At 41.6% G+C, this 23,309-nt stretch overlaps 1 protein-coding gene across 9 annotated transcripts in view; it reads left to right on the top strand.

The window, feature by feature from the left end:
* LOC145446766 (voltage-dependent L-type calcium channel subunit alpha-1D-like) overlaps positions 1-23,309 on the top strand; it is a 100,021-nt gene that overhangs the window by 32,106 nt on the left and 44,606 nt on the right. For all 9 annotated transcript variants that reach the window (XM_080325126.1, XM_080325128.1, XM_080325127.1 and 6 more), the window contains exons 4-12: positions 6,339-6,478; positions 7,227-7,336; positions 10,309-10,461; positions 12,862-13,064; positions 13,166-13,269; positions 17,119-17,282; positions 19,590-19,665; positions 20,482-20,508; positions 22,564-22,724. In XM_080325126.1, the coding sequence (XP_080181252.1) occupies positions 6,339-6,478; positions 7,227-7,336; positions 10,309-10,461; positions 12,862-13,064; positions 13,166-13,269; positions 17,119-17,282; positions 19,590-19,665; positions 20,482-20,508; positions 22,564-22,724 (1,138 nt within the window). The remainder of the gene's footprint in view (positions 1-6,338; positions 6,479-7,226; positions 7,337-10,308; positions 10,462-12,861; positions 13,065-13,165; positions 13,270-17,118; positions 17,283-19,589; positions 19,666-20,481; positions 20,509-22,563; positions 22,725-23,309) is intronic.

Raw genomic sequence — 23,309 nt, 5'->3', positions numbered from 1 at the left:
GCTATATCGGCCATTAGGATGAGGGGGATGCCAGATTGAGGGACCGTACTTGGTCTTTTCGACATTCCCCTATCTGTTCATTACACCGCACTGGACATTGTGTGTCCTGAGCGGCAAAAATATTAGAACCAACGACAATGCCGCAGTAATAATTTGGATTATTTAATTAATGCTATACGTTGACCTTATTCACCGCATTTTAAAGCGGCACTCTTGACCAGTCCAACACTCACACCGGTTGAGAACCACTGCATTACACATATCATCTTTCGGATGACTCAATAATCCCGTGTATTTACCGATATCATATTATTTCCTACTTTGGGTATTTGATTTCAGGTCGCGCCCAGCTATATAATAGTCTGTTATCTAAAGCCTGCATATAATGTGCTTATGCCAGGGTTGTAACCAAGTCACAAGGTTCCGATTCACAAGTCAGTCTCACTTTTATAGTTTTGATTCGAGTAAAATCGAATCATTTTCAATTCACCGCCGAGTCAAGTCTAAGTCGATAGGTAGTGGGTCGAGTCGAGTCATAGTATTGTGACTCGAGCCCGAGTCTAAGTCACTGTGTTCACGGTTCAGTGTTGAGTTCAATGCGGTTCAATCCACTTTTTTCAATTCTGCTCGAGTTATATAGAATGGTTCGCCTTCATAATATCGTAATTTTCCTCAGTTCTCACAGTTTCTGGGCCTATTTTCCAATTAGCAGTACTGAAAGACGAAATATCAATGATGTGGTGACTTTACTATTCTTCGAAGTAACAATGAAATGTATGTCTTGGCTGTCCTAGTCACGAGTCATATGACGTGGTTCGAGTCATGCACACTCGAGTACAAGTCAAGTGTATACACAAATTGACTCGAGTCGAGTCATTCTACCAGTTTGAAAAAATGACTCGAGTCATGTCGAGTCATCAAAACATCATGACTCGACTCGGTGACTCGAGTCATTACAACCCCGGCTTGTGCAATAGCAGAGAATTCAAATTTTACTAACGCCAACTTATCAAGTCCGTATTTTTGATGACCTGCCTGTGACACACAGGCTCTAACACATGCTGGTACTTATACTAGACCAGTGGTGGGCGATATCGCCCTCCAGGGGGCGATTTGGCGGTCTAGGGGGGCGAAAATGACGAAGGGGCGATAGGGGGCGAAAATGGACAAAGGGGGCGACGGGGGGCGAAAATAGCGAAGGGGGCGATAGAGGGCGATGACGCGTCAAAACAGCTGACTTTTTTTTTTTTAGTCAACCCACGGAAATTTAGTTACTAAAGTGTCAAATTAGGCTTCGAGCCGTAAAGTTGACCTTTTTTTTTTATAGCCAACCCTCTGGTGATTACAGTTTGTATGCCCAATTTCCGGTACACAAAATTTGGGGGGCGATGATCGGTGTTGGGCTTGAAAAGGGGGCGATGGGTCGAAAAAGGTTGGGAACCACTGTACTAGACAATGCAAAATATCACACGCATAGACCGCGTCCCGTGCGCGCGTGCGCGTCTACAAAAGTTGTCGCGGATGCATACTCACCAACGTCAACTGCTGTTGAACCGTTGTGAAGGGTATAAAATCAATGATGATCAATACAATCGAACTAAATTTTCGTATAGTAAATCGCCCACATCCGAATTCAACAACAAACAAGCATCCATCCGTTGGAGTCGCGAACCTCACTACAACCCGCAAACAGGTCGAGGTTTCATTAAGACGTCGCAACGGTATGGATAACGTGGAATGTTCAAACACGTACCTTTTCTGCGACCACAAAGAAAACATTGCTAGTTCTACGGCACATGATAATTTGGTATTTATTTGATCATAACTATGTCATTGCACTTTGCGATAATGCTGGGGGTTGATCATGTCCAGAAAGTCATTTCCACGAACGTGCGTGAATTTGCTCTGCATGTTTTGGATGCTGTGGTACGAGAAATCATGGACTTCGAGGGCTGGAACAATATCGAAAGTGTAATTTTCATTTCTAATACCGGTAGAGCTCTTTGTGGACAGGGGCGGACTCTTTCAGTACTCGAAACAATCGTCAGCCTCTATAGCAGAGGTGGGCAAACTTTTGAGCTCTTTTTACGACACGCCCCCCCTCATGGTGGTGAAAGATTTCGCGCGCCCGGGTAGTTTGATGGCATGGAAGGTTACGACTGTGGATGAGAGATTTTCAAATATGTAATTCAGACTAAATACAGGGCAATAACTATGAATTGGATGTAGGTCGCGCAGAGCGTGGAATTTTTTCAATTGAGCTCAGCTTCGCGCCCCCCTTCAGATGCTTTCACTCCCCCAAGGGTCGCGCGCCCACCAGTTTGAGAACCACTGTCTTAGAATTATCATGGTGAAATATACTAAGAAAAAGTTAATCAAGTCCCTGCATTAATTCGATTTTTAGTACGCATTTTATCAATATTTTTTTAAAGTTTCTTTAGACCAGTGGTTCTAAACCTGAGGGCGCGCCCCCCTTGGGGGGGCGTGAAACATCTGAAAGGGGGCGCGAAGAAGCGGTTAACTGAAAAAATTTCGCGCTCTGGGCGATTTTCCTCGAATTCACGTGTGTTTCTCTATATATGGACCGAATTTCATATTTTTTAATTCTCTCATAAACAGCCATAACCTTCCATGCCATCGAACAATCTGTTGGGGTTGTTAACATCCCGGTTGGATTTTGTGATATGACGATAGGAGGGGCGCGAAATTTTTCACTATCATATAGGGTGGCGTATCTAAAAAAAGGTTAAGAACCACTGTTTTAGACTCTCGCGGGCCGCACATAACGGTGTTGCGGGCCGCAGTTTGCCCACCCCTGCTCTATAGTCTACGGCGCAAATGTTCCCTTCGCGGACACTTAGCTACATCTTGACCACAGCGAATTTGATACTTTGTAATGATTTGCTATTCAATCTGTCCGATCTTACGATGCGCGATGTATGCCGCGAAGGCGTGATTGTGGAATTATGATTCCGTACACCTATCTGGTATAATGAATTAGATGAGATTTTGCATACCAAACAACCTTTTATCCCTGTTAATCAGATCTACCGCTCATATTATATGTAGTAGATATAAAGTGTGAGAACACTACACTATTAATCGCCGTCATAAAGTCGACCACGTTATCGCATTCGCTGGTATTGCGTAAGCCCTTAATGCAGGAGTGTCAAACTCAACTGACGTCGCGGGCCGGATTCAACGCTTCAGATGGCTCGCAGGCCACACCAAAATTCCTCAATCCCAAAATACCTCAATATTCCTGCTCTTATGTATCTTTTTAATACTTAATTAACTACTCTAGCTGCACCTTTATTCGCTGATTGGGAGCCTGAATACAGTTATTAACCGATCAAACAGTGGTTCTAACGATGATATAACTTGGCATATTTCAATACTCCCTTCATTTTAGTGATAAATTTGCATCAACATTGCGTATGCGTTGTGAGGAATGCAAAAGATTTAATTGTAAACGAGGACGTTGGCATTTGCTTCATATTATTATATCGCGGTTCGGGTTTCTCTGGAGGCTGGAGACCTCTATTTTAATTTCCATGTAACCTATCAGGGTTTCACATTGGCGTTTTCGCGTCTGTGAATAACTAGTTTTTGGTAGGCGAAATGAATTCGTACTTTCCTTCCTTCTCGCAATTGGGTGTCAATGTCAGCGACCTGCTCCTAATGGTGACTAGAAACCACAACAGCGCAGTCGGGTGGTTACAATGTGGCCTATAAACATCCCCGATATGTGTTCTCTTGAATGACTACTTAATGAAAGTATTTCTAACGAAAAATCTCAACATTTGTTAGAAATGTGCTGGATAATACACGCATTTTTCGATTTACTCAGAATTGCTTCGCGAGCCGGATGAAATCATTTGGCGGGTCGGATGTGGTCCGCGGGTCGTATGTTTGACATCCCTGCCTTAAATGGGACCTGCATATCTGTGCGTAATATGACGCACGCCGTGCTTAAGATACGGATGTTAATAGTACAATGGCACTTTATCATGTCCATTTTTATGATTATTTATATATGTGACATGAATCTCGCACCTGCGACGTTCTGCGAAAGAACCAAGTATATTGCCGGTCTTCATGGCGGCCTACGACATAGCTTAATGGTAGAGCGTCCAGTTTCATGCTTAGTAGGTCGTGGGTTCAACTAATGGTATCCGCCAGGCTCTCGACACACCGCATCTTCATACGTTGAGTCGTATAAACGTGCCCTCCGCATAATACTTTTCCAGTTACATTAATTCGTGGAATATCGACGCACGAGAAGTGAAGTCCGTCATTGTGTATTGATGGTGGTGCGCTCATACTCCTCATGCAAATAATGCAGCATCCATTCTGCAAAAGCCCAGTCAAGGCAAGGATAGCGAAAATACATGGCTATAAAATATGAGTCCCTTTCATCAATAATATTTTTAAATTCAGCACATCGATTGTTGGTTATTTGCGTTGGATCGATCTTACAGATTTGGGTGTCTACGGTTGGGACTTAAATGAAAGTGAACCGTGCCTAAAACGCATGGACCTCCGAATATTCGCATCTTGAATCGTATCTAGAGATTAGATGAGGAACCCCGCTACATCGGTATTTTGGCATCACAACAAGGGTCTGCGGTGTCCCCATAACATAACTTTTGTATCTGTGATTACGTCTGGCATTGATTCTGAATTTTGAGTTTATGGGGTAAGGAAAGTTTTCTATTCGGTGTCCAGAGACTTATATTTCATTATTCTCCACTATAAATGTAAACATTGTGCGACTGTTCGTACTGCTACAGGTGGTCAATGCGCACTGAGACCTCGCGGTCCATTGTCGCCATACCCGAATTTCGTTGCTGTGACAAAATAATTGAATATGTCTATCCGTGTACCACTGAGCAGTTAATTTCTTGACATCCGCTTTGAATGCCACTTTTACGAAGGTTGATAAGGATCATATCCGGCTAAGTAGTGTATACTTATATGACGAGATGAGCGTATACTACATGGTGAAAAAGAGCAAGTAACTACCCATACTGTTGACAAGCCGTGTGCTTTTTTAAGGAAGGAGATATGGGCTAAGATTAGCGATGGTATATATTCTCTCGCATGATGAGTCAAGACGTAACCTAGATTTCAATCGATGCATTTAAGCTAACGGGGGTGCTGATCAATGTGATCATAGACTCACGCTGTAAATTGCTATGAAGTTGTTGGATTGCAGGCGACCGAGTAATACCAGCTGTTGACACGTTGCCGTCACAAGCGATGGGAGTAGTACGTTGCAAGCGATCAAACACTCTCGTTTAAATATTAGGCTATGGCCGCTACGTGATCGGCGTATGCATCGAATGTCACCGAGACTACCGCGACCAGTTATTTGCTTGGGGACTATTAGCCTCATCCATGTGTCTGTGGGGGTCGGAAATAGTATGAATTGTTTCGGGCTATCGCAATAAAATCACTACATTATCCTAGCCCGTCCCACAATTTCTCAGACACGCCGTAAATTGAAGAAATTAACTTCATAAATCCTCTGATTCGTACAAGTCATTGGCGGAGTGATTCGATACGAATTCGACACAGGTAGGTTATACACGCATCCCAATCTGGATCTATTTACTTGAGCAGACGGTGTATCCGATGTCAGGAATCAAGCATATTGATAGAGATGTTCATAAATTTCACATGACCTTATATAGTAAATTATAATCTAGTTTATAGGCTACTACTGCATTAGTAAATCCGGCCGTTAGTGACACGTGAATGTTTTCTCATAGCAGTCAGAGAATATATTTATTATCATTTATCACTATATTGATGATCGGCATCGTAAAAATCTGTCTGCGAAATGTGGCAGCTGTTTTGCAACAGTGTCCATCACTTCGCACCTGACGTGGTCCTTCGATCTCCAACATTCTTAAGATACCAACCCCATACGAAGTTGTCAAGTCGGCACACTCTCATACTCTTAGCGAGAAGAGTGTTAAGTCACTTAACACCCAATATGTGGCCCGAAAAAAAACATGCTAGCGATTGAATATATTTAGAGAATCAACTATTGATAATAATGATGATTGGCTCAAACCGTGCATATGTGCGATAATTAAATTGAAGCGCACAAATAAGGAAATGCTGTTCAGTGCCTAACAAGCCAGGTGAAATATCCGATCTACACCTCGAGAACCGGGTTTCTGTAAAATGAGATAGGTTTCGTTTTCGTGTACCAACTTTTGGATGTGAATGCGCACTATTTTAGGTAAAAATGCAGCATGAATCGCGCGTTGCTGAGATGCATAGCATGTCTTGTCCGAATTATAATCGTCCTATTACTTGTGTTTCAGGAAATCGTGGAATGGGGGTTTCTCGGTGTGTTCACCATCGAATGTATTTTGAAGATAGGCGCCCTCGGATTCGTGTGCCATGAAAACGCGTACTTGCGAAACGCATGGAACTTCATCGATTTCTCAATCGTTATCATCGGGTATGTTCCTCTCGAACGGCAGCCGTCTAGGATTGTACTACAACCATGTTCCACTGTGACCAGTATGATAAGTCAATAATAGAATTTACGCGCTTGGGTCGGATTGATCATGGAACAGGGTTGGTTGATGAATCCCGTCAAATAGGTTTTCTCAATCATATATAAGGCATATATAACAAAAGGGTTAAGCTCACTGGAACCGTATTCGATTGGAACCAAACTCTAATACCCACTCCCGAATTGCACCCCTTTCAAATCGAATCGCGTCCTAAACTATATCTTAACGAATCGAAATAAAACACCAGTGTTTCGGTGTATTGAATGAGAAAGTGCCCTGTGCAGTGCAAACATCATTGCTTTGAAACATGCATGCCCAATGCGCAATGCCCATTGCCCATATGCGTTAGTTTTTAATTTAGGCCTCCGTGAGCGCCTGCTCACAATCTAACTATTTCTGTAGACTCGCTTCAAATCATATGATTTGACATCGAAAAACCTGATTCCATTCGAGATGCATGATTCTAATTCTACGGTATCGAAATGATTCGAAGCGATTATGAATCATTAATCCTATGGTTCATGTCCTATGATAATACGGCAAATCAGACACCGTAACTTACTTCTTTGTGTAGAATATTGGCCATTTCCATGTCCGACTCTCAAAACTGGGACACTTGGGACAGTGAAGTAACGTGTGTATTCAAAGACGCTAGTTCGATCTTGGAAATACAGCAACATTAATTTTCAGCTTGCTGAGCATCGTACTAGAAAAAGCAAGCGTTGGAAGTACTGACAAAGTTCGAGCACTCCGTGCCTTCAGAGTTCTTCGGCCGTTGCGACTCGTGTCTGGTGTACCAAGTATGGCATGTCGAAATTTTTGTATTGCTGCTTGCCTCATTCTTTTCCTATTTTCTGCTCCTAAACTATATCTTACCCATCAAACTCTCCACATATTGGAAAGTGATGGGTATGTACGGCATCGTCTTTTATTGGTTTGCACACCTTAAAGGCTGACTTGAAAAACACCTGTAGTCGCATTAAAGGGTGGGATTCGAACCAAGGCTTTTCAATTTTATGATAGGTCAGATAGGAAAACAATTTGAGCTGTCTGATTTGCATAAGGCCTGGATCTTAATAACACGGCCAGCGGCCAGGCATCTTACCCGTCCTACATTGATGCGTCCAACCTTGTATGCTTACCTGCTGAGAGTATTTACTATACTTACAGCATTATATCCTAATTTTTGATATGCAATCTTTGTCATACTAGCTACCAGAACATGTAATGTGAAATTTACATGTTCAACCGACCGCACACTGCTTAATGTCGAATTTATCACTGCGACGATCATATTTTATCGAATATACTATTCACAGTAGATGTGGCAATAAGGTATGACTTGGTTATGAAGCTATTATTTAGTCATTGTCTTTTCCCATGTGGGAATTGTTCGCAAACAGACAAATACCACAAAGCTCGTCGACCAATGGTGGCGTGTGGTAAATCAATCTGACATTTCTACCGCAACCAATTAGCTTGATGACGTATCCAAATATCCCAACCAAATGCTGGTTAATCAGCACACAGAAATCTCCAACAGTAACCGCCGATTGGAGAACTCAATTTACTCATGGTTTTTCGATAAGGATAATTAATGTTTACGACGTGATCGTGATCATTTTTTTGTTGTAACACGTAATTAATTCCGTCGATGTCGAGCAGATCAGCCACAAATATATTTCTCAGGACTCCGCGCCCTCTTGTGGAATGCCACATTACGCATTTACTATGAAAAATGATATGTGGTATTTTGCATAGAAATTTTGTAATGTGTACGCATCCCTGGAGAACAGCATCTGCAAATACATCCCGTAGATTGCTCTTCCTGGAACATAATAGCGTGCTTGTGCCAGGCTGTATTGCGCGCACAGCTGTTGCTCATACTTTGGATGAGAACTTGGTTTTACCATTATCAATCGCGATCGCTCATTATGTTACATATGTGTTAAACTTGTGACATATTTCGTCAACTATACATGGATAAAATTTTGAATAGTGTTCACTTTCTTCTGATGTCAGTGGTCTTTCACTAGGGCCTGTGTTTGTTGGACTCGGATCAATAAATCGCGCCTTGGTCATGAAACCTTACTAAACTCCAGATAGAAGCGTGTATGAGTCATCCATCTGGCCGATTGTGGCTAAACAAGTCGATATTTATGATATTAGGCCTGCGTTACGTTGGCATTCTGTACTTGCTGGCACCTTTCTCGCACATAAACTGCAAGGCCGTGTGACGTTGCTGGTATAGATGTCTCAACAGCCAGCGTGGTGCCTGCCGCTCGCAAATAGCTTACAATTCATGTTGTTGATCCAATGTTTATGGTTTGGACTTCGAAGTTTATTCTTGCTCTCTACGTTCAAAGCACTGAGATTTGTACGATAGCGGAGCCTTTGTAGTAAAATGCTCGCTGCTGCGTATAAGCGCGCGAGCCTTTCACACCGGCAGCCGATAGTACAGTCTCTTGGGGGCTGGATTCGTTACGTGGCAGCGCAAATGGTCGTCATACATGGCGACTATTTTAAAATTGAATTAGAAGTCTTCGTGAAATTGACATTAGTTTCGCGAATTTGCGTCACGGTTTCAAGGGAATTCGGCATTTGTATTTACGGTTTTAAACAACGCCTTATTCGAATCGACAAGGTTTCCATTCAGCATATTTATTTGCCGCATTGGAATCGAGGTAGTGGTCTCGTTGTGTATCAGTTTATCCATGTCGTGGGTTGTTTTTCATCATCATTATCTGCTCTTAAATCGATTATATGTTTGTGGTGATACAGATAGATTATAATTATAATTAAATATCTGGGGTGGGCAAACTGCGGCTCTTTCGGTCTTTGATTGCGGCTCTTTAATGATTGCACATGCGTTTCTCCAATTTTGCTGGAGAGGTTTAACCTGATTATAAATTGATGCATTTTATTGCGTATTAAAACTTACGAATTGTTTTCGTGTTGTTTCTTCCCTTATGGTTTACGCAAGACTTGTATAAAATTTAGGGGAAGGTGGAACTACAGGGTCAGAAATTTGCAATTGAACTCTCGAATCGAGGCCACATTAACGTTTCTTCTGCAACAATGGATGCCTGCTTATCAGTCAATGATATATCATTGTGTTCAACAATGAACTTGATAATTAATACTCCAGCGCAGGTCACAATCATTTCTGGGCTGGCAATAACTGCAGAATTTGGCCAAGAAAATGTCGTCGAGATTACCGAGCTAAAATCTTCCTTAAATTCTCACCAGCACTTGAAGGAACTGCTCCGAGCTGCTTAGACGTCATATCAGCCTGATTTCAAAGACCTTGCAGTCCAGGTGGAGACGCACCCTATCATCACACGATAATAAACTTGAACCGATAGCTTACATTTCATTGTGACGTCAGAAAATCGTATTTTTGAATTTTTGTGTTGTGACTCTTTCTAAGCTAAGATTTTTAATATGCGGCTCGCGCATGAAGCAGGTCTACCCACCCCTGTTATATATTGTATTTTTTCAGCATTCTATGCATCTTGATCTAACCTCGATCGAAAACAAGTGAACCGGTAGTGCCTTTCCTATCACCGTGTATCTTTAAATGTTGCCTACCACAGTGTGGTATACCCGACCTGAGCGATAGCCAGATATGACTGCAATACAAATCAGTTGTCAACAACAGTTGTCAACAAATCCATTCACGCGTAGGTCACAATAACGTTGCAATTCGGCATGGACTAAAGAGGCTAGAAATGTTTCGTTACCAGATTTCCGTACATATCCAACTTTTCAGGTCTGCAAGTCGTTTTGAATGCAATCATCCGCGCCATGGTGCCGCTCCTCCACATTGCGCTGCTCGTGTTTTTCGTCATTGTCATTTATGCGATCGTAGGATTAGAACTCTTCAGAGGCAGATTGCACAAAACTTGCTATCGGAACGAAAGCGGTAAGTTTGTTGTGTATGAAGTTACTCTGTTGGTATATCATTTGTAAGTTCGTGAAATAGGGCGATGCGTTGAGGCGGATTCTGCTCAATTTGACTCACAGGGAAACTGTGCACCTCACTATAAAGGGACACAGTCCAAAATTATACTAAGGAAAAAACATAAAACCTCCAATGCGGTACAATACACAAAACAGATCTCAGTAAAATACCATGCAGCATCCATGATGGTTACTGAAGCCTGTAATAATTAGGATTGTAGTTATACTTCACCCCAAAGACTCGGGTTTCGAACCGGGTGCTAGGCTAAAGTATGATCGCAAAAGTCAACCTTTGGCATGTCAGTTGATTTCTCGAAAAACTACTTCCGGTCGGTTTGAAGGTATAGTGGACGATCAGCTATTTCAAGGATGGTATTTATATATACGAAGAAAAGCAAAATAGATGGTCACGAAAATGATAAGACAGTGGCATTTTCCAAGGCGACGCCGAATAGCCAGTCCTCTTGGAATCTATCAGAAAATCTATGCAATTTCATGTTTGGGAGTGATTTTCCGGAAGTTCCCAGGGCCATGATCGAATTCAGTGCCGCAGCATTCTTCAACTAAGACCGGTTGTATTGAATTTTTGGCATGAACCACCAGCTGTAAGATTTCCGAAAATATACCTATTAATATTTTCATTTTTCACCAGCTTAGGGTTACATGAATGTATAGGTGGAGCATGTCAGGTTCGGTGCCTCTAAAATGGTGAAGAACCACTGTGCTAATGGATCATTGATTTTCTGGAAAATTAGCACCGTCTTTTATTGACGGTGGATAATGCAATACGTAGGAATCAGCAATATCGACTTTCCGCACCTTGCGCTGCGAAGACGAGAACTCGTAGAGGACCGAATAATTGCCTGATAATAATTAGGGGCCATCGTCGAGTCACTCTGCGTCAAGAATTTCGCCGAGTCAGGAACGTGTGCTCTACGCTTGGCAATATCTCCTGATCGTGACCTCATTAAATTTGTAAAGAATCATCGATTCGGTCCCCCTATAGTGCAGTTACTTTTGGAAAGCAACTATCGATTGGTAGAAAATAAGCATTATATGTATTATGCCAGACAGGTCACGGTCATGGTACATTATGAGCTTGGTAATTGCTCCTCATCGTCTAATTTTACTGTGCCTTGAATGCAGACGTCGTCTAAGTAACCGCCGATGCTACTAAAGTAGAAGTAACACGATATATTTTTACTCAATTACACGCAGAAGTAGCAATTTTAGGGCGGAGGTCATAAAGTTGATTATCGCGTTCATCAGGATTTAACAACCCAGGATTAAGGAAACCGGTTGATCGCAGAGCATAAAGTCAGCTTCAATCTCATGATTTAATAAACCGGAGCGAACTATGCAGTGTACACAGCGTAACATTCATGCGCGCAAATATATCCGATAATGATCGTGACGATTGTCTCCTAGGTAATGGCTGCACTAAGCAATCAGACAATCAACGAATTACATAAACACCATTGTAGGACGATAAATCTATCAACAAATCCGTTGTTTCGCAGCACCGTACTGACAACACGCGACTTTGATTTCGCGATGGCTAGAATTCTACCTGTTACGATCACAGTACAGTATCGTTATCAGCAAGCTTCTGTTTCATTCAACCAATTGACAACTGACAACCAATAACACGTTTTCGCATTATGATGCGACAGATAACACAATTTGATTGGAAACTCGGGACGCCTCAAGTAATCATCACGTTTTCCAACGTTATGCGTCGCGTATAGCAGTTTTTAATCAGACGATTAGTATTCTACCGTATCGCCTAACTTTCTGATCTCCGCCTAGAATGCGTCCCGATGAGCAGTTTTTAATCACATGTTTCGCAGTCTCCCGTATCAGCTACCTTTATGATCTCCGCCCTAAGACCTATGAAGTACTGAAGCAAGTAGTCTCAAGAAGTAGATTGGCGCGTATAATGTTACCAGTTAATCTACGGTGGCCGTATTCGAAATTGCAAGACGATTAACGCTAAACATATGCTCGTTACCGATGACACTATAGTATAGTGACTATACTATAGTCCGCTTGTCATGGCAAATTCACTAATAAAGAGATGCGGGCTAGTCCCAAAACTACATTCTATTTTACAAACTACAAATTGTATCAAGTATGCAGTTTTACCTACAAAACACTGAAGCAGAAGTGGAAGTAGTACAAAATCATTACTATACTTGTCCAAGTCCAAAACCTACACGAGTACCCGAAAAAAGCCGAAGTATTTCGTTACTGACCCTTGTATTATGCTTAACTGTGAGTCTGTAACAGGTCTTCGTTATAAGTCCATCTCAAACCTCTTCGCAAACCATTTCATAATTATAGCCAATTCGTATCGCTTCAGGTCATTTGGAGTTTGCTGAAGAAGAGCCCACGCCGTGTGCTTTCGACGACAGGAGCGGAAGGCATTGTCCGAACGGCACCGAATGCCTGGACATGTGGGAAGGGCCTAATATGGGAATAGTCAATTTCGATAATATGTACTACTCAGTGTTAACAGTGTTTCAGTGTATTACCATGGAAGGTTGGACCGACGTCTTGTACATGGTGAGTGTATTTTACAACGTTTCGGGCTTCGCGCCTAATCGGGAACTCGCTGAAATTGCGAGGTTCACGCGCAGAATGAATGTATCATAGCTGTATTTCAGATGAACGACTCTATGGGCGCCGCACTGCCGTGGCTCTATTTTGTATCGCTAATCATCATCGGGTCATTCTTCGTTATGAATCTCATTCTTGGTGTTTTAAGTGGGTAAGCGTATTGATATGTGTTAGGTTTGATGCAACTGCAACACTTTTTGAGGCAGTAAAATTATGTGCATTTACGGCCGTGCGTCTACACCAGGGGTCGGCAACCTTTTGCTAGTCGCGGGCCAAATTTCGGGTGTACAACCTTTCGGCGGGCCGGATTTTTTCTTAGTACTATATTTTACGCTCACTTCGGTATATTATCCTACATTGCTGCAATCTCAATCATACCAATCCTAAGACACATGTATTTACACTTCAACGACACAGAATAATTGTGACAATTGACGCAGCTTGCTTTGTGTAAGGTTTTCAACTTCTGGTAACAAGTCAGATGAAACAAGAATCAGACCCTATTCAAAATGGACGTCCGAAATACGTGATCTTAGCTTGCTCTTCGTGAATTTCATTGTTCGAAACTATTGTTGACCTGCGTACGTGCTTTCAAAAATCGATGCAATTTTTTTTGCATTGCTGGTCAAGCTGGGATAAAGACCAATTTCAAGAACGTACTCTTTGTCAAAGTCATGCAGCGATATGCTCTTTGTATGAAATTTGTCATTCAATTCAACTGCATCGCATTTCAGAAAGGCCCATTTGAAATTTGCAGGCAATGGTATTGGCGTCCATATTAAACACAGTACTGAATAGTCAGAATTCATTTTGTAAGCAAGAAATGTCGGAAAAGCGGGTGAATATTCAGTAGTTAAATTTCGTATCACAGTTACAAATGTAGTGTTGGTACTAGGTTTTCTCTCCTCCAGTATAGGAAAGTGAGCATAATTTTCGTTGTACTGTTGACATTTCCAGCGTCACAGATTTGTTTTGAAGGCGCCTCAACATCTCATGTATGTAGTTGTTTTCCCCCTGAAGTTGCAAGTTCAATTTGTTCAGATGTGACGTTAAATGTACCAGGAAAGCAAGATGAGATACCCATATTCGATTACAAGATTATGAGTCGGCGATATTTGTAATATTGACGAAAGTTGCTATTTCATTTCGCAGATCATACACTCGTGTAAGCATAGCTGCTCGACTCAATGAGCGAACATGACAGATATAGGCCTACATGACATCGCCATATTGATTCTCAGCATCTAGTAATATCTGGCGTAACTGATACAGTTGATGAGACAAAAATCATATTAACAGTTTTCACCATTGTGGCCAAAACACTATTCAGGTTTTTTGTCTTGGCACACAATATGCCTTCTGGAAAATCAAACTATAGACAGGCTAACTAACATACGGAGGCTAGTTATCTATAATTGAATAATTTGAGATTCCGTCATTGCGTCTGAGATGCACCAAGCGCTTTTGAAGCTAAGGAAGAACACCTTTATTGTCACACCCCGTTAGAGTGATCAGCCCTTTAAATAGGATGGAACACCTTCGGTTGCGAGATATACCCGATTGATAAGCACTGATCCAGTCTAGTCTATCTCCATCTCCTACTTCAACCACCTTCGCTTTATGGCGTAACAATAGACTAATACGATGTAGGCTACTATTATATCGTAGCAATGCCGCATTTTTTCATGCAGCGCTGCACTGCAGATTGAAACTCATTATGAAGCGGCGGGCCGTATTCTTGTGATAACTAATTATCATGTCGCGGGCCGGACGATTTCGCTTGGCGGGCCGGATCCGGCCCGCGGGCCGTAGGTTGCCGATCCTTGGTCTACACGGAGGCTATACTGTTAGCAGCTTATGTCAATTGAAGTATTCCAGCTGATATGTGTGGTGTTCCCATCGCATGGCGATATAGCAAAGGGCCTAATACAGTAGTTACAAATGATCTCCATCATTCTCCAGTCATCTTTCTTGGGATATGTATATTATATTGTTTAATGACCATGAATGTGATGTATAGGGGTAATTTAAAGGCTGCATTATATGATATATCTTAGTTTAGTTGGGCCATGAGATTCTACTATATTGTGACGACTGAAGATTAGTAGGGTAATGTTTCCGACACATTTTTGTGTTGTCGTTTCCTATATATATTCTAGTGGTCAAGTTTTAGAAATTGGATGGCGTGAGCTATGTAATGTAGCGATAGGTTGAGGCGAGTTTTGCTAGTGACATTGCAACTATAGGCCCGGATCGATAACTTCATCGGCGCTTGCTGGAATCGCAGATTATTATACAAGGTTCAATTCGAGTGGCGCTGACATGCATACCTATCTCCCTAACTGTGAACTTGATTAAGGGTATCCAAGTATCCAGGTTCAAAGTAACCGATTGTATAGCGCGAACGTTGCTCCGCCAATGATAAAACAGCATTCGCTTATCTAAAGCAAGAACCAACGGCGATATGTAATTTGTACTGTGCTGTGCAGTCTGTGCACTGTGCAGTGTGCACCCATGAACTCGGTCGATCCGGATATACTAGTAATTCACAGAGTATGCGGCGCGACCAAAGCACGGGCCCAAAAGGCATAAATTTGGGTCGCAGAAGATGATAGAAGTTCTGATCTAAGTCATAGCAACCTCGCGCATTTTAAGGTTGTACAATGTTAAACACATTGATCAATGCGTACTTGCATAGTGTTATAAAATAATTCATTGGTTACCACCGATTTCAACGATTCAGTGTCCCACGAGCTTGAACCCTTCCTGTAAGGCAGTGGTCGGGAACCTATGGCTCGCGAGTCATATATGGCTCTTTTGGGTATAAGATATTGCTCCTTGCCAAATATTTATTTTTTGCTGAATTGATCCATATTGCAGCGACTGGTTGGTAAATTTTCATCACGGCCAGAACAATTATTGTCGTGGCAGTATAAACATGTCTTTGAGAGGTAAAGACGATGTCGTCTTCAGGTTTAGGGGCTCGGACCCCCTCTTTTCAAAATCCTCAAATTTAAGCTATTGTCACGCCGGCGGCCAATATCACTCACGAATTCTAGGTACCCGACTCAAAATCTTGAACTGTGCGATGCGTTGATTAATCAAAGAGCATAGCATACATGGCGACGCCCATTTCAAAACGCTGTTTTCCAATACGCATTGTCTTTTTGATCTACGGTGAGAAATGAACTGTTGTGCATGGATGTGACAATTACAAACTCGAATTACAAACAACGTCATAGCTATCCACGTTCTTGATTAGTAAGCTTAGCTCTGTGTAGTACCGGCGATAAAATGCAGTCGTGTAGCGCAACGTTATGTAAATGTTACAGCCGGATATTTAGAACTTCGGAATTAGTGTGACAGTCACATTCGATTAATATCAGTTATAATAAATTCTAAGCTATTAACGATTAATTGCGTTATTAATGGTGAGGCTTGGCCCGTCTATACCTTACCTCTCGTTTCGAGCTTAATTTTCGAACAATAAATACCAGTTTTACAGAGAAAATATGGTGCACACAAGGAATTCCGTGTAGTGCGTTCGAATAAGTCCTAACATGACGTCACAAATATTCTTTTGTGACGTAACAGTTCATTAGCATGTATGGCTCTTTGGGAGTTGAGATTGAAAAAATAGGGCCAATACGGCTCTTCGGACAACGAAGGTTCCCGACCACTGCTGTAAGGAGTCTGTGACTAGTAAAAGGTTGGAAACGGTTGATGTACATTGTACACTGTACAGTGTACAGTTGTACACACAGCACACAATAGAATAAAGTCGTGAATTAAAAATACTATAAAGGAGAACTTTCAGTGACATCATTCCCACTGAATCATTGTGTCAATAATAAATAAATCAATGAATCGATCTCGATTCATATTACTATATTGCCTACTACAACTAGTTATCTGCATCTTCTCTGTTTCATACCCGTAAATTGCATCATGCGAATATTAGAAACGCATTTCTTTCCGTTCAGTACCTATTTCCGTTCAGTGAATTTTCGAAGGAGAGAGAAAAGGCGAATTCCCGCGGCGAGTTTCAAAAGTTACGGGAAATTCAACAAGTCGAGGACGATATCCGCGGATATCAGGCCTGGATAATGCAAGGCGAAGATCTGGATCCGGTGGCGTACGACGAGAATGGCAAGACGGAAGGCAGTGAGTGATAAGGCCGCCTGCGCTGTCCCGTTATTCGATAAATGAGAATGAAAAATCGCCGGGGGAATCGAATTGGCGTCGAAATTGGGAGTTGATTCTTATCGTTCGATTCGCAATCTAGTTTCGCTTTGTAGATATCCGCTTTTGTTGCTGACTTTTCGAAATGAAGTCATGAAAGACAAGCGTTTTAATAGCAGCTGTATAAAGCTGGGAAATTACTTCCAACCTACAACGAATTTTAGAATGCTGCTTATGGCCCGCTATGAATTCTCGCGAATATTTACCTGACTTACGCCTAACTCTGTTGAACAAATCACGGCCTACCACTCATTGACATTGACAACAAAATGCACTTGTATGTAATTAAAACGGTTCTATACCAATACCGAGAAAACCATTACCGAGAATGGACATTACCGAAAATGCCATTACCGAGAATGGACATTACCGAGAATGGACACCACCGAGAATGGACATTACCGAGAATGGCCAATGTCAAGAATATAGCGTACTGGGACTGATGTTGTCGAGAAATTTATGCCTGAGCATCGATACCGAATGTGGCAACGCCGTAATGCACTCACACGACCTGTGCATATGCATAACATGCCTGCATTGCATATATTGCATTCTCGGTAATGTCAATTCTCGGTGGTGTCTATTCTCGGAAATATCCATTCTCGGCGATGTCCATTCTCGGTAATGGCATTCTCGGTAATGGTTTTCTCGGTATTGACCGGACACCATTAAAACTGAGACCATTAGCGAACATACCAGCTGAAGACTGAAGCATTTATCTATATCTGCATTCCAAATAATTTACTGTAATGCATCCGTCACGATTATTTGTTCCCTTAGATGTGAGCTTTTGAAAATTCACACAAATCGTCGCGATGTCAGCATTGGGTTTGTCCCTGTAGTAAAGCATAGCCACATCGATCATAATAATTAGTGTGTAATGGTAGCATCGTGAAATCATGAATTATTTAGTTTGTTTGCATCTCTATACTTTCGAGTTGTTTGATGGGATTATTTTTGATTGTTCTGCTCAACTACACGAGAATTGCTAACTATTACACCAGTGCTTTTCAACCTTTTGGAACTCCGTTCGCACTTTTTTTGGTAAAATAAATTTCATTCGCACAAACTAATCGAATTCGCTCGTTTTGATTTCAACTATTTCACTAAAACCCTTCTCGGTCAAACGAGTTGTTGGGTTTTGTACATGAACGTCTACTAGTGCTTGGATGGCCAGGTCTTAAAATCTGTTCTGCACTCCTGTCCAAAATACAGCGTGTTTTTCGCGAGTGAAATACGCTTGCTGGCAGAAATCGTTTTCGAGAGCTGACACAAAGGTACCGGAGGCTGCAGTTTGTCGAAAGGGCGAAAAACCCGCATGTTCGTGTTGAGGCTTTTGCATTATGTCTTGGAACACGAGCCTCACCCACGAAAATGAATTCATTTTTAATACTACAGTTGTATTCCATGATTCTTCGGACATGTATGACATACAGAACGCGTACACCTCAATTCTACCCAACATAGCTCTACAGTCTACAAAACATATCTGCCGCACGCGATTTCAAATTAGGGAAAATCAAAATGCTCTGCGTGTCACAGTCACAGTTATACTACTGTCTAATCAGATTGCATGAACGGGACTATTCCGTGCTGATAACGGAGCATATCCATATCGAAAGGTCTGGCCATCCAGCATCGGTCATTTTTAGACCAAGGTTATGTCGTCGTTTATGTTTTAGCGCCGCATTTTATCAGCAGTTTGTGGGCCAAAATTTACGTCTTTATGTGTCCCGACGCAGAAAGGCTTGGCCTCGAAATTAATAAGTCTCATAGGCCTGAACTCGCTCATTGCAAACCCCTACAGGCCTACACTAGTTCATCCCAACGGTCTTCGATAAAGTTTTCCAGAAAAACCAGTCGGACACATCTTATCGTGAATTCTCATCCTAAAGCCACATTTTCTGCATGTCTCGCTTATTGGCTACAGTACCCAACACAGTGACCTTGGATATGTATAAACTGTCGCAGGATTTTTTACAATAAATTCAACAAACATTACATACATATTTAACAGATAGCTCTGGCACCGTGTCCATTTTAAATTATACCCTGAGTTAATTTGTATTCACCAGCATTTGTGGTGTGTTTGCGGTGGCCAACATTAAAGTTGTGTAGGAATAGATCTTTAAACACAGGGCGAAATCTACATCGTTTTCATGGTAATATAAAACTGATCCCCACCGTGTTTTCTAATATCGAATTCAACAACGTTCGTATTTGATGTAGATGGCGAGCAATACGATGACGGGACGAGTGACTGGTCCGGACTGCAGCTGGACGAAAATTGGTGGCAGATGCAAAGGTGCGCTGATCATTTTCACCCATGGATCGTTAGCAAGTATTCATCCGTGCAAATTCGTGCAATTTCGTGCAAATTCGTGCAATTTGACGCAAATTCGGTGTGGTAGGCGTATACCGATGACCTTTCCGTTGCGTTTGTCTCAAAACGTTTTATCGATTAAATAATGGGATATGACGTCGGTGATTTCCATGCGACACTCGTGTATATACACAGTGGCTACAAGCTGATTCGAAACACTCCAGCTAATTACCGCAAATCAAACGGGTTCACGTGCACATTTCGATTTGTGATATCGTGAATAATTCAACGATGTTTCGACCGTTTTACGGATTGCCAGAAGCATTACTGTACCTCCATCCATCATCGCGTTGGCACGGGGTACTGCATTGACGTTATGCGCATTATTCGTCACTCTGCGCTCATGTTATTGAATGCTGGTGTCGCTTTCCGGCACCCATGCACCCATACACCCTGACTGTACCAAAGCACTTGGGCTATTCGTTACCGCGCTTACTTATTTTCCATTCAAACTACAAACCATGTCTTCTATATCTGTCACGTGTAAGGTCCATGTCCTCTGCACAGTGCACAAGCATTGAACAACACGGCTACCGCGAAAAGCATCCCCGTCTGCGATGGCGCTAACTGCACGTTGCTAAAAAAGCTATTTCCGTTATTCCATGCCAACAAAATTGCTGCTTTTCGTTTGTATCCCTTGGAAGAAAATTTTACGTTTCTATTTTCGTTTTGTTTCCATGTTTCGCCTCTTTGTCGTCAACAACATCGTCACCATCTAACTACAATGTATTTATGAAGGCGGAAACTTTGTAAGCTGTGCTACAGGTCGGTATGATTATATTCTTCCATTTTGTTTCGTGTGTTAATTAGGGATTCGCTTCATGTTTCTTAAAAGCATCTTCATACTGCTGCTTTACGTATCGTTGTGACTATGCCAGACATTGGAAATTTGCCGAATTTCATGCTCGGTTTTCATGGCGAATAAGTATTACGATTGAATTACGCTGATAAATAGTCTTTGTTTGGCCTCGAATCTGGGAATCCGCCACAGTCATTGGATTGAAATGAACTTCTTATTCAGTGAGTGAAACTAATTAAGTTTTTCCTCTTGATCTTGTCCTGACTTAACGAGATTGATAATAAATCGAACTGGATGCGGCATGATACGAGAGTAGAATATTTGGGGGTGAATCAATATATTCAAGCAAGACCCAAAGATAGTTCTGACATGTACATTGTACATTGTACAGGGTTGCATTTAAAACAAAAATCAATTTAAAACAAACATAAACAAGGCCCTTGTTTAAAACATGTTTTTTTATTATTATTTTTTTCAAGCCATGACGTCACACATATTCAATTGTGACGTCATAGTGGATTGACATTGACAATTGAAAATATACGGTAAATATAGCTCCTTTGACGAAATATCTACGTATTATAGCTGTTGAACCGACTATTTTGAGGGTTCCAACCATCCATCCCGTCGGCTATATCGGGTGGTAATCGTCCGTTGGCTCATAAAACAGGTTTTTTTGAAAGTATTTACACAATTATGGCATAATTATGCAACTTAAAAAAACACAATTCTTTCTAAAAGGCCTTCGTTTAAAACACTGTTGAAAACATGTTGTAAACAAAGTGTTTTAAACAACCATTTGTTTTAAATGCAACCTTAATTGTAAATTAGGGTTGTTCAAAAACAATTTTTTTCCCGGATTCCAGCCATTCACTGTCAGGTTACCCTAATACCCTAATTTGACTCGATTCCAACCCATACAAGCGGAGTTATTTGAGTTTTTCGTCCATAGTTCTCGGATTTTTCTTCATCGGTGGATAATCCAAGAAGTATCAACGAAAAACTCAAATAACTCCGCTTCTAATAGTTGGAATTGATTCAAATTTGTTTTGTATTGTTTTTGAAGACAACTCAACAATTTCATGGGTTTGAAAGAAAAGTTAGTTTTTTTTTACAATTTTTCCTAATAAATTAAACATTTTAATTAGCTCTGCGGCCGCTCAGACTTGTTAGAACTGAACCAAATTTGGTGTGCAGCGTTTTTTAGGGTAACCTGACAATTTAATCCGTGAACCGCTGGAATCCGGAAAAAAAGCTATTTTTGAACAACCCTCATCGTACAATGTACATATGCCCGCGAGCGCACAGAGACTTTCTGCCGTTGTCGTGGGCCGTATCAAGGCATGACGTAGATATGCATAAATAAGCGTTTTCACCACCATCCATTTCCCTATTGCTAGGCAATTGATTGATCGCACAATATTCGAATTCCAGGCGTAAAATTGATTTTTCCATATCAATAAGTCAATAGTAGTTGATGCTGGTTATTACGCAGATATTTTTGGAGCCACCAAGATTGGATGCCGCAAGTGTATGTACGAATGGCCCTACATATGCAATAAAAGCCCATCCATCTCGTCTAATTCTCTATTCGGTATTGTGATTGTCATTTATTATGATACTGGTCGCTATGCTGATCCTTTGACCGATACTGTCATCCCGAAGCATGTGAAATCTGGATAGCGGTTCTTGGATTGCTAGAATCATAGGTGAAGGAGACATATGAAACTTGTGGGTTCAAAAATGCCTGACAGAGATTCATAACACCATTAAACTAGTTGATATTAACAAAGCTACGAAATGTCATGCAAGCTAACACGTGACACCGGAAATTTTGTAATGTCTCCGGAGAAATGACCGCTATTTTAATTCTTCTTCCCAAATTCCTGTCAACATTTCCACAAATACCGGACGTTGTTGCACGTTTGGGGGCGCGTTTGCAACCCTGTCACCTCTCCCACACGACTATTGACTAGATTGCATAGTACGGTATAGTATGCCATAGTCTCTTTCCATTTCAGTCAGCGATGGCAGAATTGGAATCGAATTGCACGGCGGAGGTGTCGGGCGATCGTAAAGTCGAAAACGTTTTATTGGCTAGTCATAGCCCTCGTATTCCTCAACGCGGTATCTTTAGCGTCAGAGCACCATAACCAACCAGATTGGCTTGGAGTAGTGCAAGGTATGTGAATCTTGCTTTTGCAAATCTGAGATCTTATTACTTGTGATCAGTCGCTTCCTCATGTAGTAACTTGTGCGATTTTGCTATGCCTGTCACATATTGAACATTTACCTTCTGGCGTCTACCGCATATCGTGCAGAGCCACAACTCCCTATAATAGTATTTTTCGCGGGTACTTGTTGAGTCACCGGTATTGACTTGTACTAGTGCCTCACTATTCGCAAGTACATCTCTGCTGAACTGGGACATACCTAATTAGGATGCATGTGTTGAAATCGTGCTATGAATTAATTTTACCTGAATTCGGCATGGTAAATCCGAATCCCTATTTCGATTTGAAAAACATTTGTATTCTGCGTGTTCAACTGTCCAAATACAAATATATATTCAACTTCCAATCAGCTAACGCAGGGGTTCTTAAATCGAGGTTGAAAATGCACTGTTTAAATCAGTGATTCCCAACCGCGGCCCTGAGGGCCGCATGCGGCCCCCAACCAGCCTTCTTGCGGCCCCCACAAAAATATTGAGAAATCGACTTTTGCTTGGCTTGGAGTCTGGAGTTTTCAATTAGAATTGCAGGAAAGT

This window comes from Botryllus schlosseri, chromosome 9 (genome assembly GCF_051294905.1).
Source record: "Botryllus schlosseri isolate E-star chromosome 9, Bs_hap1, whole genome shotgun sequence".
NCBI classification, from domain to species: domain Eukaryota; kingdom Metazoa; phylum Chordata; class Ascidiacea; order Stolidobranchia; family Styelidae; genus Botryllus; species Botryllus schlosseri.
Note: the sequence above shows the minus strand (reverse complement) of the source record. Positions and strands in the feature narration are given on the sequence as shown.